The 14434-nt window shown below is 41.9% G+C and overlaps 4 protein-coding genes across 13 annotated transcripts; 1 reads left to right on the forward strand and 3 right to left on the reverse strand.

Moving 5' to 3' along the window:
* Positions 1–1133: 1133 nt before the first annotated feature.
* Positions 1134–2181, forward strand: LOC140761242 (protein LURP-one-related 5-like). The gene is made up of 2 exons (XM_073098507.1): positions 1134–1414; positions 1581–2181. The coding sequence occupies exons 1-2, from the start codon at positions 1181–1183 to the stop codon at positions 1986–1988; spliced, it is 642 nt and encodes a 213-aa protein (XP_072954608.1). The 5' UTR covers positions 1134–1180; the 3' UTR covers positions 1989–2181.
* A 428-nt stretch (positions 2182–2609) lies between these two features.
* On the reverse strand, positions 2610–6264 carry LOC140761198 (actin-related protein 6). Of its 5 annotated transcripts, none has more exons than XM_073098423.1 (8): positions 5294–6232; positions 4844–5060; positions 4707–4770; positions 3630–3714; positions 3429–3479; positions 3286–3348; positions 2997–3201; positions 2610–2828 (listed from the first exon to the last, which is right to left on the reverse strand). In XM_073098423.1, exons 1-7 carry the CDS (start codon positions 5995–5997, stop codon positions 3072–3074), a joined length of 1314 nt encoding a protein of 437 aa, XP_072954524.1. In that variant the 5' UTR covers positions 5998–6232; the 3' UTR covers positions 2610–2828; positions 2997–3071. The 5 variants fall into 5 exon arrangements, with proteins under 5 accessions (XP_072954524.1, XP_072954536.1, XP_072954543.1 ...); XM_073098435.1 differs by having other exon boundaries at positions 4844–5057; positions 5294–6231; XM_073098442.1 differs by lacking the exon at positions 2610–2828 and having other exon boundaries at positions 2992–3125; positions 3214–3348; positions 5294–6264.
* A 132-nt stretch (positions 6265–6396) lies between these two features.
* Positions 6397–10636, reverse strand: LOC140761236 (chaperone protein dnaJ 49-like). The gene is made up of 2 exons (XM_073098496.1): positions 8980–10636; positions 6397–6738 (listed from the first exon to the last, which is right to left on the reverse strand). Exon 1 carries the CDS (start codon positions 10060–10062, stop codon positions 8995–8997), a length of 1068 nt encoding a protein of 355 aa, XP_072954597.1. The 5' UTR covers positions 10063–10636; the 3' UTR covers positions 6397–6738; positions 8980–8994.
* Positions 10637–10889: 253 nt separating this feature from the next.
* LOC140761216 (chaperone protein dnaJ 49-like) lies at positions 10890–13882 on the reverse strand. 6 transcript variants are annotated; one of them, XR_012104554.1, is made up of 5 exons: positions 13729–13882; positions 12531–13643; positions 11498–11554; positions 11225–11378; positions 10890–11081 (listed from the first exon to the last, which is right to left on the reverse strand). XR_012104554.1 is itself a non-coding variant. In XM_073098470.1 (3 exons), exon 2 carries the CDS (start codon positions 13626–13628, stop codon positions 12546–12548), a length of 1083 nt encoding a protein of 360 aa, XP_072954571.1. In that variant the 5' UTR covers positions 13629–13643; positions 13729–13882; the 3' UTR covers positions 10890–11081; positions 12531–12545. The 6 variants fall into 6 exon arrangements, 4 of the variants coding, with proteins under 4 accessions (XP_072954571.1, XP_072954579.1, XP_072954586.1 ...); XR_012104556.1 differs by lacking the exon at positions 11498–11554; XM_073098470.1 differs by lacking the exons at positions 11225–11378; positions 11498–11554.
* Positions 13883–14434: the final 552 nt, after the last annotated feature.

The following is a 14434-nucleotide window of genomic DNA, read 5'->3' on the forward strand; positions in this document are numbered from 1 at the left end:
GATTGTATGAGTTTTTCTTTAATGAAAAAGAATGATTCTATAAACTATCTTTCATAAACTATCTTTAAGTATTATAAAAAGCTCTGTATGGGCTAAAAACTGCAGAAAATCAGAAAGAAAACTCTCGTGTCTCATCTCACGTACAATTATAATTAATTAAAAACTATACGTTAAAAAATTTGATGTCTTCTCTTGAAAGAGCCATTAGTATTTATTTTTCAAAGGAGGTGGTTCCCACTGAATGAGAAAGATCTAAACATACAGATTCCATGCTCTGTCCCTAGACAGGGGGCTTTCTCATGGTAGCAACACGGCAATTAAAAAAAAAAGGTGATTAGTAGTTTCATGTTGCAACAAGCATACCAGATAGTTTTCTCTCCCAAAGATATCAGTAGGGAAAAATAATTATTTGCACTTAACCAGTACATAAAAAAAGAAAAAAAAAGTACTGGTTAGTGGTTACACAACTGAATTATATCATGTAATTATCTGAAAAGTGTGGGAAGGAGAACCATTTATTAGTTCTCCATATCGGAATAGCTCATTATTCTGAAGACAAAAAGTATTAGATATTGATGTATATGGACAAGAAAGCAGACACGTAGGTCTGCACATAGGCATAAGGAAAGAAATGTAAAGATAAAGCTAATTTAGGCGGTGACATTTAATGCAAGAGCAAGGTCGGAGGGAAGTGAACCTAGATGGTGATTGTGGAGTGGTCGCTTAATGAACAAATAAAATGAGAGGTGAAGCAGCGGTGGTGATAAACGAGGGACATTAATTTTGACTTGACTCGTGGTCGCGGTTTACAGTCCATCCCGTGTTGTGTGGATTATTAGAAAACTGGATAACAATCAGTTAACCGCCGGACGTAGCAGGACCATTAATGAAAGATGCATGCGTAGATAGGTCCAATTTCTATTTATATGACGTGTGTGGTGGTGAAGGATTGTTCGCTTAATTAGATGGAAGTAGAGGGAAATATAGGTTTACTAAATAGAAATCATGTAGAATAGTAACCCCAGCCGGCTTTTCTTCATACCATCACGTGCATGTGCACGTGCATCGGAATTCTCCGTACCTGACTCTTTTTCTTTAAAAAAAAATTATATCTCTCTCTATTATTAATAATATTATTCCTCTTTCTCCATCTCCACCCTGATCTCCAACTCTCTAAGTGATGGGTTTGGTGGTGGTGGGAGAGGAGTACTGCGCGGAGGGGGAACGGGAACTGACGGTGCGGAAGACTTCAGTGTTCTATCCGGGTGATGGGTTCGCGGCATTCGACCACCAGAGTGGAGACCTCGTGTTCCGGGTGGACACCTACGCCCACCGGGCTCCTGCCTTGGCCGAACAGCAGCAGCTCGTCCTCATGGATCCTCATGGCACTCCCATACTCACCCTCCGCCGCAAGGTTCCGCCTTTCATTTATTTACCTCCTCCATCACTATCAACTATTCTAGTTTGATCTTAAATTTTCTTCTTTTCCCCTAGTTCTTTCATATTTTCTTCTGCCATCCATATATATATATCCCTTACCGTAAAAGATCGATCCTTGGAAAATAAATAAAAATAAACAGTGGCCAAGCCTACACCAAAGGTGGGAGGGGTTCTTGGGTGAAAGGAACGAGGGCCAGAAGCCACTCTTCACTGTGAGGAGGTCATCCATCTTCGGCGGCGATCGGGGCAGCGTGATAGCGGAGGTGCACCCGGGAGTTGATCCTGCGACGGGGGAGGCAGATTACCGGATCGAGGGTTGCTTCGCCCACCGCTGCTGTCGGATGCTGTACGAGGGGGTAGAAGGGGAGGTGGTGGTTGCAGTGATCCAGCGAAAGGTGGATGCCTGCACCCACGTGGTCATGGGAAAGGACGTTTTCTCCCTCACTCTTACGCCGCGTTTTGACGCTGCCTTCGCCATGGGCCTCGTTCTTGTCCTCGACCAAATCACTGGCGACGATGAAGGCGACGACCAAGACAACTCCGCTTGAAGACCACCATAACGTCGGTTCAGCTATCAACGCTGACGACTGATGCCCACAAACTCCTAGGTTACAACTTGGAATGGCATTGTTAGAAAATACCTTGGTATATTTTTTCCTTCCATGTTGTCAAACTTCAATGAACAATGTTTTTGCTGAGTTATGTGGCACCTATAAGCTATATCTGAGACATTAAATGGAATTGCTGGCTGCCATGATGAGGGTTGCTAATAATTAAACCAATGGTAGAGAAGGGCAACAGTGCAAGCTAGTTGCTTCATTGTGTCTGGCATTTTTGATTTCATATGTTTGATACTAAACACAAATTGACATTCACGAAGCAGGTCATTTATCTTGAAAAATAGAGAGAGAAGAAGACGGGGAAGTATTTTTATAGACATGCAGCAGCTCCATTGGACTAGTTGTGAATGCATTAGATTCAAACACAAAAAAATTTCTTGTTCTGTCTTGAGGGAATTTTTGTGGTTCTGTTTCCTACAGACAGACATGAAAAATATTTTTGGGTGGAATGTACTTCAAACATTTAATTCTCGCATCAGATCTAGCAATATCTAGAGAGTATTTATGCGTACGTTATTTCTTATCCATAAAGAAGTAGAAGGAAGGATATGCAGAAATAAGTATACATACTATCAGCTTTTTTTTTTCCGATAGAATCATATATGGTGCTCCCGAATGCAGCCTAAGCTAGGATAAATTATTCTACATGAAGTAGGTTTACATGCTAATTCACTATAAACACAATGATGAATTATCATCCTTTTTGTACCTATGGGCTGAAAGGTGGCATGAGACTGATCTCCTCTTGTGGACCACTGCTACTCCTCCCTGATTCATATTTCATGAGAGACATTAGCAGACTTTAAGGATATCAGAGGTCATACAAGCTAGGAAGATCTTTTAAGGTATAAAAAATTAAAGACCAGACTATGTTAACTAACTAAAACTATTAGAATAAAATAAATTTCTCTGGTGCCTACTGACTCTTCTACCTACCGTAAAAAAGTTTCCGCCACTCAACTAAGTATTTGCTGCTGGAGAGAGATAAAACAGATGAATCCTGAAAGAAACTCAGTGGAGAAAACGTCGGCGACATCGGGCTGATCCAATCTCCTCATACTCTAACTTTGTAATGCACATCGATTCAAAATCAGGGCTTGATGCTAAAAGTGAGCCACCCCTCCACACACCCAGAATAGGACTGGATAATTACCAGGTAAACATGAGTCAATAGCAGCGAAGAAAATTCAGTGAAGCAAAGTTAACCCTGGAAAAGGCTTTATACTTCTCCTGAGTAGTTATCTTCACTTGATAATTGTCACGCACAAGAGGCCGAAGCTCGCTTTCTCTGCATACAAAATGGTAAATGTCAAAGAAGATAATCATTCTTCCTGATGTCAAAATAATACAGAGCACATAACAGTTTACAGTCTTTCTGCAAATCGAGGGAACATTGTGCTTCCGCCGGTCAATATGATGCTGCAAGCATTCAAATAAAATAGAGGGTCAATCAAGACAAAACCAGAAACTCAAATAATGTGTGTAATCAACACAAGATAGAAAATTTCTTGCAGATAATGTGTAACAAAGAAAAATACCTCTCAAAAAATGGGGGTGAAGAAGAAATACCTCTCAAAAAGTACGGGGTGAAGATATGGATGGCATGAATTGACTGCACGAACTATGCATTCAGCTAATCCAGCCTGATTCATGCCTGCAGAGGTCATACAATGTTTCCATTAAAAGCCAAATCAGCTACAATCATGCCTACTAAGAGGAAACAATTTGCCGGCAAGCTGTTGAGCTTCAATAGCTAACTGGACATTCATTTTAAGAAACATATAACTCAATTTACAATGTAGCAAGCAGAAACCAATTAAGTAATTATAACTTAGAATTTGCAGCACCAAGCCAAGAAACCTGCAATTACAGAGAGAAGGTTGATTGTCTTAAAGGGAATGTGTAATATTTGCAAACAACAAGGCAGTGACTATAGTGTAGTTCAAGTTCTCAATATCTCTCATAGATACGCAGCCAGGAACAAAACTTTGCAGTCTTTATATGCATTAAATTCTTTCTTGATTTCTCAAGGTCACTAAACAACAAACCTGAAACCACAACTTGCTTGTTATCCTTAAAATGTAAGACTTAAACCCAGCATATAAACTCCTATGGAGCTATCCTCTCAACTGCAACCCTCCAATACAATCTACATCACTTGCAAGGTGGAAAGCAATTATTCATGAACAAATTTAGCAATTGTTTCTATTTGAAGAGTACTAAAATAATGTCAACCTCACACTTTCATCTAAAAGGCCGCAAACTAAGAAGGCACATCTGATATAACTATCAGTGGCATAGCCACTGGTATGCTCTGTCTCCAACACATGCTATCTCTTTCACTAAGGGAAGGGCTGAGGAGAGTGTTGATGGAAGAGGGAGAGGTTCTTGTGATTGGGCATGCCTGTTTTCTATGGTTACAATATTCCAGGAATATTGGAGTCTACTTTTGAGAAGATGGTTTTCCTTGAATATCATGATTGCAAAAATGCAGCTCCTCCGTTCCATGATTTGTGAGCACTTTCTTCTCAGCCCTTTCCAAATGAGTGCGATTATAACAAAGTCACTTGACATCTAAGTGTATGATGCAAAACAGCTACCTAAATGAGTATTGTCTGCAATTCAAATAGTCAACAGGATACAAACCCAAATCAGCAGGATGGAAAAGCATCTCAGGTACAAGGAAGCGCTCGTTGGTCAACTTAAATTCCTGCAAGAAGAAGACCTTGTAAGATTTCAAAAATAACTGCAACGCCTTGCACAAAAGAAAGCTTGGATGTTACATTTTTAGTCAAATCAATTCTCCTTCGATCTTCTGTTTTATCTGTATCACCCCGGCTATGTACAACCTCACGAAGGCCTGACTGTGGATTTGAGCATCCATCTGGTAAAGATAGAAACCTTTGTGCTTCACTCAAGTCTTTTATATAACCCTTTGTATGTGTCACACCATCAGGTAAAACATATGTGCACCTGAAAGGGTTGTCCGTTCCAGATCTACTACAGAACAATCGAAGTAAATGCAGTCAGAAAATACGATAGAAGAAAAAGCAACACGCAAAGGCAGATAAATATTCGCAGTCCTGTTTACAAGACATGAAAAAAAATGAAAAGCCAATAGGATCATCTCTAAAAACACCAACTAGCAAACAGAGTCTGATAATGCTATAGAGGTTTTTCTCGATAACTTGTATTGCCATGACGACTGAAGAAATGGCGAGGATATATGTCACCTGGCGAGGCGTAGGTCGCGGGAGACGTCGAGAGAGACGAAGCAGAGCTTCTCCTTGGCGTGGTCGATGAGGAGGGTCTCGTCCATGACGTTGAGAGAGCGATAGGAGATGAGCTCCTTGAGGTAGTTGGTGAGGGCCTTCCCGCCGAGGTCCATCCTGCGCACCGCGTAATTGAGTGTGAAATTGTGTAGGACGGGAGCGGCGTGGGTGAAGGAGAAGCCACAATCAACGACGAGGCTGCACTGCGCTCGGGCGGCCTCTGGGGGACGGCGGCTGGCCTCGTAGAGGTGGACGAGGGAAGGGGGATCGGCTACGCAGAGGGAGCGGAAGCCAAAGTCTTCGAAGACGAGCTCGTCGGCAGCACGCTGGAGGGCGGGAGGGTTGAAGAGGGGCTCGACCAGGAGGAGGGAGGAGCGGGTTGGATCCACCCGGAGAAGGGAGCGGAGCACCCGATCCCACACCTCCCGCTCCACATCCGGGTTTATCAGGTATCCCCGGTCCATGGGACGCCGGACGGATACGCTCGTCAAGTCGGCGTCCTCGGCCTGCAGCTGATCGGCGACCAACCATTTCTTGGAGGAAGAGGATGAAGAGGAGCTCCTACCTAGGCAGTTGGGGACGACGGCGGTGGGGTCCCTGTCCCCGCCGAAACCGGCCTTTAGCAGCCCGCCCCCGTTGTCCAACACCACCACGCTGCTCGACATTCTCCCCCGCCGGACACGCAGCTGATCTTCTGGGTTCGGCCCGATTCACTTCCTCGCTAAGTCTAACACAGGCAGCACCACTACACCGTCTTATGTCCAGAACTGGTTTTATTTTATTCTTTTCGGCAAAAATAACTTGAAGTGTGTATTTGTAGAAACTAGAATACCAAATTAACTAAATCCTACAGAAGATACTAGAATACCAAATCAATTTTAAATTTTAATGTTGTACGTGTAGAAGGATTCTACTCAACAGCAACCAACGTGCCTCCTACTAACTTTTTCTGCTGAAGGTGACAAAAAAAAAACCAGCTCTTCTTTTATAAGAATATGCTGGTTGCAAACCCTCGATGCAAGAAGTTGGGTGGTTAAAGCAAACGTAGCCGAGCCATAATAACAAAAACTCAAAAATATATCTACTAATTTATATTCATTAATCAATTCAAATATAAGATCACTCAAGTGCCATAACGTAGTATATGCAGACAAACTGGCAATCCCTGAGCTCCTACTAGCTTTGAAAAAATAGTCTTTCTCTCAGTGGAGTATACAGAGGTTTTGAAATATAAGAAACCATATATCTAGACTGACTAAAATTCAAGAATAGAACCACTTCTTTCCTGCCGAGTTAATTTTCCTGGCTTTAAGAGAATTCAAATTTGTAGCAAATGGAGCAACTTATAGGACTCCCAGCCAGCCCCTGGTATTGAATAGTAGGAACACAATATATTGCTTGTCAACCTGCAAGAGAATGATCAAAGTCACTCAAACTAGATATGCAAAAGAACATTTGCAGCTGTCAAATACTTTAAAAACACATTTGACACCATAGCCTTCTATGTGTTGCAAACCAGTACTCATGCAGCAAAGGGAAATTGTGTCAACACCGGAATTATCCATTGCAGATTCTATGCTAACCGCCTATAAGATGTTTGAGCCTTTCATCATAAGTTGCCTAAACCATTATGCAAAACATGGCCCCAAAATTTATGCACTCAGTTCACATGATGTTGTTATTCCATTAATGAGGATGATCATACACAAGTTTCATATATTGATCAGGTCATCTATTTCATGACTGCATATTTCATCTTAACAAAGATCTAATTAGTTAACGAATAGGATGCACAAATCATCATAAGGTAGTGAGATAAACTTAAGAAGAGCAGAAGACCTAAATAATTCGGGTGACAATGAGACAATTTTCATGACTATGCTCAAAGTTCGGAAAAAGTAGCTTTGGCGGAGGTGCCCCTATAAAGTTGCCACTTCTTCAAGAAGCACACGACTATATACTTTGCAAGGTCAATTCTGAAAGATTTCACTGGTGAGTAGAACGAAGTTCCTCAATTCCTTCAGAAAGGCAGGAGTACTTGGAAGGCACTCAATTCCTCTTTGAGATGAAAGTATTTCGATTGATCAAGAATAGTATTTGTATGAGGCACTAACCAGTGGAGAGCTAGACATTTTTACAATTCTTATTGCCATTGAACTTGATAGCAGGACTAATGAGATCAGCTTTTTGAAGAAAATCATGTAAAGGGCTAATGGCCTGCACCATATAATAAATTGCAATGCCAAAGATGCTCAGTTCAGGCCATGATATCATCCCACTAGTTTCAAACTTTTGATGAGAAGCAACTTATCTTTAAAGAATGACTGTTCAGCAGTAAGGATCATTAGATTCACGTGCCTACGCTTGCACTAAGCAATGATCCAGAACTGGAAGATTTATCAGTTTAAGAAAAATATGCATGTACAAGAAAGGCAAATTTATGAAAAAAAATTGCCAGCACCAAATGTGAAAAAATAAACCTAAGAATCGCCGCTAAGACTTTAAAACTGATTAGCCAATTCAGCAGTCATATAAAATTTAAATCATCATGTGTGAATAGCTTGACTAGGCACAAAGAACAGTAACACCACTGCTACAGGTACATTTATGTTGCTTTATATGTTGGAAGAAGATAATTAAGAAATCTGTAGATAGTGCAGTTTTATTAGTACAAGGAACGATTAGTGAAAGAGAATATGATGAAAGGAAAAAATGGATATAGGTCAGAACTTTTAAGCAGCTAAAAGGACAGTCATGCAAGTTCCGCCATATAAGTCCGGCACAACTAGACTTTCCATTAACTTATCATCTGCCAGAAAATGGAAAACTAAGACCGACTCCAGTCCAGATATAATTCAATTCTCGGTCATCAAAGAGCTCTGTAAAATTTTAATTAGAGTTGCCTACTTGCTAAAAGATTATATCAAGCTCGTTTTTTCTGTTATGACTTATGAGACATAATCATGCTTCCTGGTATAACTGTTGCATTAGTGAACTGCGAAACCACCATGATAAGCTGCTAGTGAATATTGGAAGTGATAAATGATAACCATAATGTATTCAACTGCCACTGGAGGACAACTTTCTTTTTATCATTAAAGCACCTTAATGACAAAAAGAAATACCTTAATGGTAAAGAAAATTTTCCCAGTGAATTGGACAAAGTAGTACTTGATTAATTGATTTTCCTTTTCCTACAGTTGAGCTTCATATTAGTTGAAATTTTCCACTAAAACCTCTTGAAAAGCATTTCCTGATAACAGAGTAATTTGCCGATCATTTATAAGAGAATTTGAGTTTTCCGGAAGATCTTACTTTTAACTATAGAAGTCTCCTTTCTCCAACTCTATTATTATTTTCCACTTTCTTGTTTGCATGTAAAAGAAAAGAAAAGAAACAAAAAACATTGACAAGAAACTCATAGGCAGAGAAAACATAGCTAACAGAAACTATAGCACTCAATAACCAGCACCCCAAGTGCCAAGAGATCGGGAAGATCACACAAACATAATGAAGTCAATCACAGGATAAATGATTTAAACCATACTACAGCATGTTGTTTAAACCATATACCAAACTTTATTAAATCACAAAAGCATAAAAGTAAAAATAAGAAGTAAGGCAAAAGACGCCAAATGGACTTGAACCTTGAATTGATGAGGCTAAGCTTCTGTGTCAAATTTCTGAAGCATATCGCAGTATGGTGTCTGGTATGATAGTCCAAACTGCCGCCTCTGCAACTCAGCCCTACAATTCTGGGTCAGAATTCCAACATACTCCCTCTCAACACGCTGCTCCAAAGCAATGCGCTCCGGACTCTGCCTTGGATAATCTTCTTCAAACTTAGAAGGCTTGACAAAGTAATTAACACCCCTTGGAGTCTGGAGCTTATGCTCATAAGGATATGAACGTGACAGAGAATAAATGGGATCAGAAGATGGGAGAAAGTTCAGTAGGAGCAAGATGAGGACAGGCAAGATCTGAATGAGCATTCGGAGGTTGGAATTGCCGGACTCCCGCATCCCACGAGCACCCATATTCCCAGTCCTGAAATGGAACGTGGTTGCAGGGGGCATTCCACTAAAGAAGAAGTTCCTAAAGATCTCGTCGGCGTCAAAGTCAGCATCGTGAAACCCATCGAAGCCATGCGATCTATGCCTTGTAGGTGCTCTGCCATAGGAGGGCTCGTCCGTCCCAACAAGGTCGTACCTTTTTCTGCTCTCATCATCGCTGAGACATTGGAAAGCTTTGGAGACGGCCTTGAATGATTCCTCAGCGCCAGGTGCCTGGTTCTTATCGGGATGAACTTTCAGAGAGAGCTTGCGGTAGGCCTTGCGGACGTCCTCGACGGTGCATCCTTTTTCCAATCCTAGGATCTGGTAGTAATCCTTCTGCTTCTTAATCTGCCTCACTATCGAGGCCTGCTCCTCTGTATAGGATCTCGGCGAAGTCCTAGCCTTGGCAGTTGATGCGGCCGAGGCGAAGGAAGAGCCTTCGGCCGGCATCTCCGGCTGGGGACCATCGGAGGGAGCAGCACAATCGTCTGGAGACGAGGGGTTTTGAGACTCTCCGTCGGTAGAAGCCGTCGAGAGGAGATCATCGATGGGGAGGGTGGGATCGAGGCGGCGAGCTTTGGAGAAGAATTTGAGGGCACGGGCACGATCGCCCGACCCCAAGGCATCTTTTCCAATCCTTACACATTTGACTGCCTCGTCCTTGTTCCCATCCATCTGACTCGAATCCGGGCGATCGAAGAGGAAGATGGCCCGAATGGACTTTGCTAAGCTATGACTTTTCGAGGAGGAGGAGGAGGAGGAGGAGGAGGAGGAGGAGGAGATCAAAGAAGAATACGACTTTTTATCCCTTCCCCGAGGGGCTTCAACATTCAACCTTGAAGCTCGGCGAAAGATCGAAGAGAAGTGAGGAAGGGACGAGATCGAAGGAGGCCATCCGATAAAGCCGTCCAATTAGATCCAATTCGTCCATCTCGCGTCCCCGACGGTCAGAGTAAAATCCTTGTCCTACAAGGCTGAAGGCTCTCCGTTCAATTGATTCCACTATACGAATTATTTATTTATTTATTTATTTAGTTAGTTATTTACTTACTTATCTTTTTAAATACGAATTAGTTACTCTCTTTCTTTCTTTCTTTCTTTCTTTCTTTCTTTCTTTCTTTCTTGACAAATCCTTTGGTTTTACTTTTCGACGGGTAATCAGGTAATATACATTAACAAAGAAACAATGCTGTGTCTAGGACGTCCAGCGACAAACTCCCCGCCTCCACTGAGATGCTATTCTGTGCTGAAATCCTCAGCTACCGGAATTCCTTTATCCCGTTCACTCGTTCAGCATCATCATAAGGAAGAAAACCTTTTTGCGACAAATGAACAGTCAGTCTGGCTTCACATCACTATGAATCTTTCTTATGCAATGAAAGGTCATTTGCAAGGAAATATCTGTTTTTTATTTTTTTTTATTTTTCTGTTTTCCTTTTTCCATCATCAAACAAGTTCAAGCTTATACCAAATGACATAAAACATGTAAATACTAAATCCTAGAAGCTTAAAGGAGCATATCCCTTGATGGAAGGGCTATAATATAAAAGTCGAGAACCTGAAATCTGATCAGAGGAAGTTAAAAACTAGTGGTACAGAGTAAAAGCACACTTCTTTCCTGGAGCAAGTTCTTCATACACTCAGCCAGACATATTCGACATCTGGGAGTTGAAATCAACATACTTCTTGTCAGTCTGCAAGGGAACAAGACCATAAGATGGTCAATAAAAATTAAGTAACCAACTCTAATCTGAAACAACTCGAGACAAGTAGAATAACTTGCAATCAATACTAAAAAACATGAAGAATTATTTGTTACCACCATGGAAATACTTACTTTGAGCCTTTCAGCATGCATGGCTCAATTACATAGAATTTTCCCAGTCAGTTTATTCTTCATATTCCAAATAAAAAATTGATGAAGACAAGCTCCAAATGATGAGCAATAATATTCGTCATTTACTCCAACAAATCCTTTGGTTTGATGCTCTCTAGACAACGGCAAAATATAAGCGAAGGGTACAACAGCTCGATAAGATAGCAAGAGACTTAGAGAGGGCAAGTAAGTAAATAAGAATTGAGTCACAGTGAGACAGCAAATTTTCCGAACCTTTCTCAAAGAATGGCATAGATGACACGTCGACACCTTATCATGCATCAAAAAGCACTTGAAAGTTGTCAACACAGCAAGAAGACGGTTAAGGATGGCAACACAAGTATCCTTGCCAGACAGTAGGGAGTAGAGACAGGTTATACATATTCATGTTACTTCCCCATATTCAATGAGGCACTATATCTGTGGATAATGTGGTTACACAATGTATTACATGACAAGGAACAAAAGTAACCAATTCCATCAAACTGGTCAAATATATGATTAGAAATCATCAGACGCACGCCATTATCTAAAAGCTGATGGCCACTAGTGAAAAGAATATAAACTTTGAATAACCTGAAAATTGGCGAATAAAGGAGTTGAGTGACCATTGCATGTCAAATTTCATAAAATAGCTAAAGGAGTACAGGAACATGATCGAGCATTTCGAGATCCATCATTTATCCAAGGACGATGAACCATCCAAACTTGTTAGTGGATTACAAGGTCATATGAAAGTTTATTCTTTAAGGATGTAAGTTACAAAAGCATGACTAATCAAGACCAGAGTAAACTTGGCACAAGAAGCGAAAAACACTTGATGAAGTCAGACTAGAATGAGGATTTAAGCATATTATCCTAGAAAAACAGAAAAACGATACAAAGCAACACAAAAGATAAAAATTAGTGACCCTTTTCTTCTTTTCCTCTGGGTCTCCTTCCAAGATCACCAAGAAAAATTAAAATCCAAGTTGTGCAAAAGCGGATGAAGATCAAGGTTTCTGTACTGGAAATCTTATAGGGGTATAGGGTTTCAGGTCTCCTTTCCAAGACCCTGAAAATCGTTAATGCTCAACTTAGATAACTTCTCCAGACCCTCAAAGTTCACTCTTTCTCATGAAGAAAATGAAATACTTCCGATGTTACTTTTAAGTTCATGAACTTACACACAGACAGACATTATTTATCCAGTTGTAGACATTAGAGATGGATTAGACCAAGAAGCACAGAACAGTCAGCTCAAATGATTGGCCAAATCAAATCACACCTTGAGTTGAAGAGGTTAAGCTGTCGTGTCAAATTTCTGAAGCCTGTCACAATGCGGTGTCTGGTAAGACAGTCCCCACTGTCGCCTCTGCAACTCAAGCCTGCAATTCTGTGTCAGGAGTCCAACATACTCCCTCTCGACACGTTTCTCCAAAGCAATGCGCTCTGAACTCTGTTCTGGATATTCCTCTTCGAACTTTGCCGACTTAACAAAGTAGTTAACACCTCTTGGGGTCTCAAGCTTGTGGTCATAAGGATATGAGCGCGAAAGAACATAAACGGGATCAGGAGATGGGAGAAAGTTCAACAGGAGCAAGATGATGAAAGGCAGGATTTGAATGAACATCCGGAGGTTGGAATTGCCAGAATCTCGCATCCCATGAGCGCCCGTATTTCCCGTCCTGAAATGGAATGTGGTCGCAGGGGCCATTCCACCAAAGAAGAAGTTCCTAAAGATCTCGTCGGCGTCGACGTCAGCTTCATAGAAGCCATCGAAGCCATGCGATCTACGCCTTGTCGGAACTCTGCTGTAGGAAGGTTCGTCCGTCCCAACAAGGTCGTACCTTTTTCTGCTCTCCTCATCGCTGAGACATCGGAAGGCTTTGGAAACGACCTTGAAGGCTTCCTCGGCGCCAGGTGCCTTGTTCTTGTCGGGATGAACCTTCAAGGAGAGTTTGCGGTAGGCCTTCCGGACGTCATCAACTGTGCATCCTTTCTCCAACCCTAGGATCTGGTAGTAATCCTTCTGCTTCTTAATCTGCCTCACGATCGCTGCCTGCTCCCCCGTGTAGGATGCCGACGACCCATCCGGAGAAGACCTTGATTTTGCGGGGGCCGTGGTGGAGGAAGAGGACAAAGAGCCTTTGTTCGGCATCTCAGGCTGAGGGCCATCGGAGGAAGCAGCAGAATCGTCTGGAGATGGGGAACTTTGAGAACCTCCCAGACCAGAAGCCGTCGAGAGAAGGTCATCGATGGGGAGGGTGGGGTCGAGGCGGCGAGCTTTGGATAAGAATTTGAGGGCACGGGCACGATCCCCCGACCCCAAGGCCTCTTGTCCAATCCTCACACATTTAATTGCCTCGTCCTTGTTCCCCTCCATCTCGTTCGTCCGAGCCTAAACAATAGATTAAAGATGATAAGGAACAAAAATATCAAAAACCGATACCATCGATCATCGTAAAGGAGTCGGACTTACTGACCTTCGAAACGGATGACGAATTGATTTGCTACGCTAGGGTAGCTGGAGGAGAAGGAAGGAAGAAGGACGCTTTCCTCTCTCTTTCTCTCTCTCCTCTTCCCCTTTCCCAGGGGATTCGTGACAGAGAATCTTATCAGTGGGCGAGAACAAGCGCGTCAATGCGATAGAGCCGTCCATAATGTCAAACAAGTGATCCACGCCATCCATCTTTGCAACCCCTTCTCTAATTGGAGGGAGGTTACATCACCCATTCACCAAAGTCGGCTAACGCAGTCTTCTGTAATTTGGCCTTGGTAGTATTCTTGGCTCGTTTTTTTTTCATCTCCTTGCCGCACAATTTTTTGCTTCACTTAGCAGCCCTTAACTACAACTGATGGAAACAAACATAGTCAAGCCTTAGATGGCCAGGTGTGGTATTGGCTGTTTTGGGTGCTGAAGATGATCTCCTCTCTCCTCTCCCTTACATATTGTTATTGCAAGAAAGTAACCATCGCAGAAACAAACTCAGACCTCGACTAGTGCAAACTCGCCACAGCTCATTCACAGATATTACCAACAATAAAAATTAACCAGCCAGGCTAGGCAGAAAGCCAAACAACAGTAGATGTTTCTGTATCTTCTAAATTCACAAAGTACACTAACATATAGTGACTTCAAAGCGGGCTCAAAGCCTACAGCGATAGCTATTAAAAAAAAAATAACCTACA

Source organism: Typha angustifolia, chromosome 1 (assembly GCF_048772165.1).
Source record: "Typha angustifolia cultivar Huaian chromosome 1, ASM4877216v1, whole genome shotgun sequence".
Taxonomy (NCBI): domain Eukaryota; kingdom Viridiplantae; phylum Streptophyta; class Magnoliopsida; order Poales; family Typhaceae; genus Typha; species Typha angustifolia.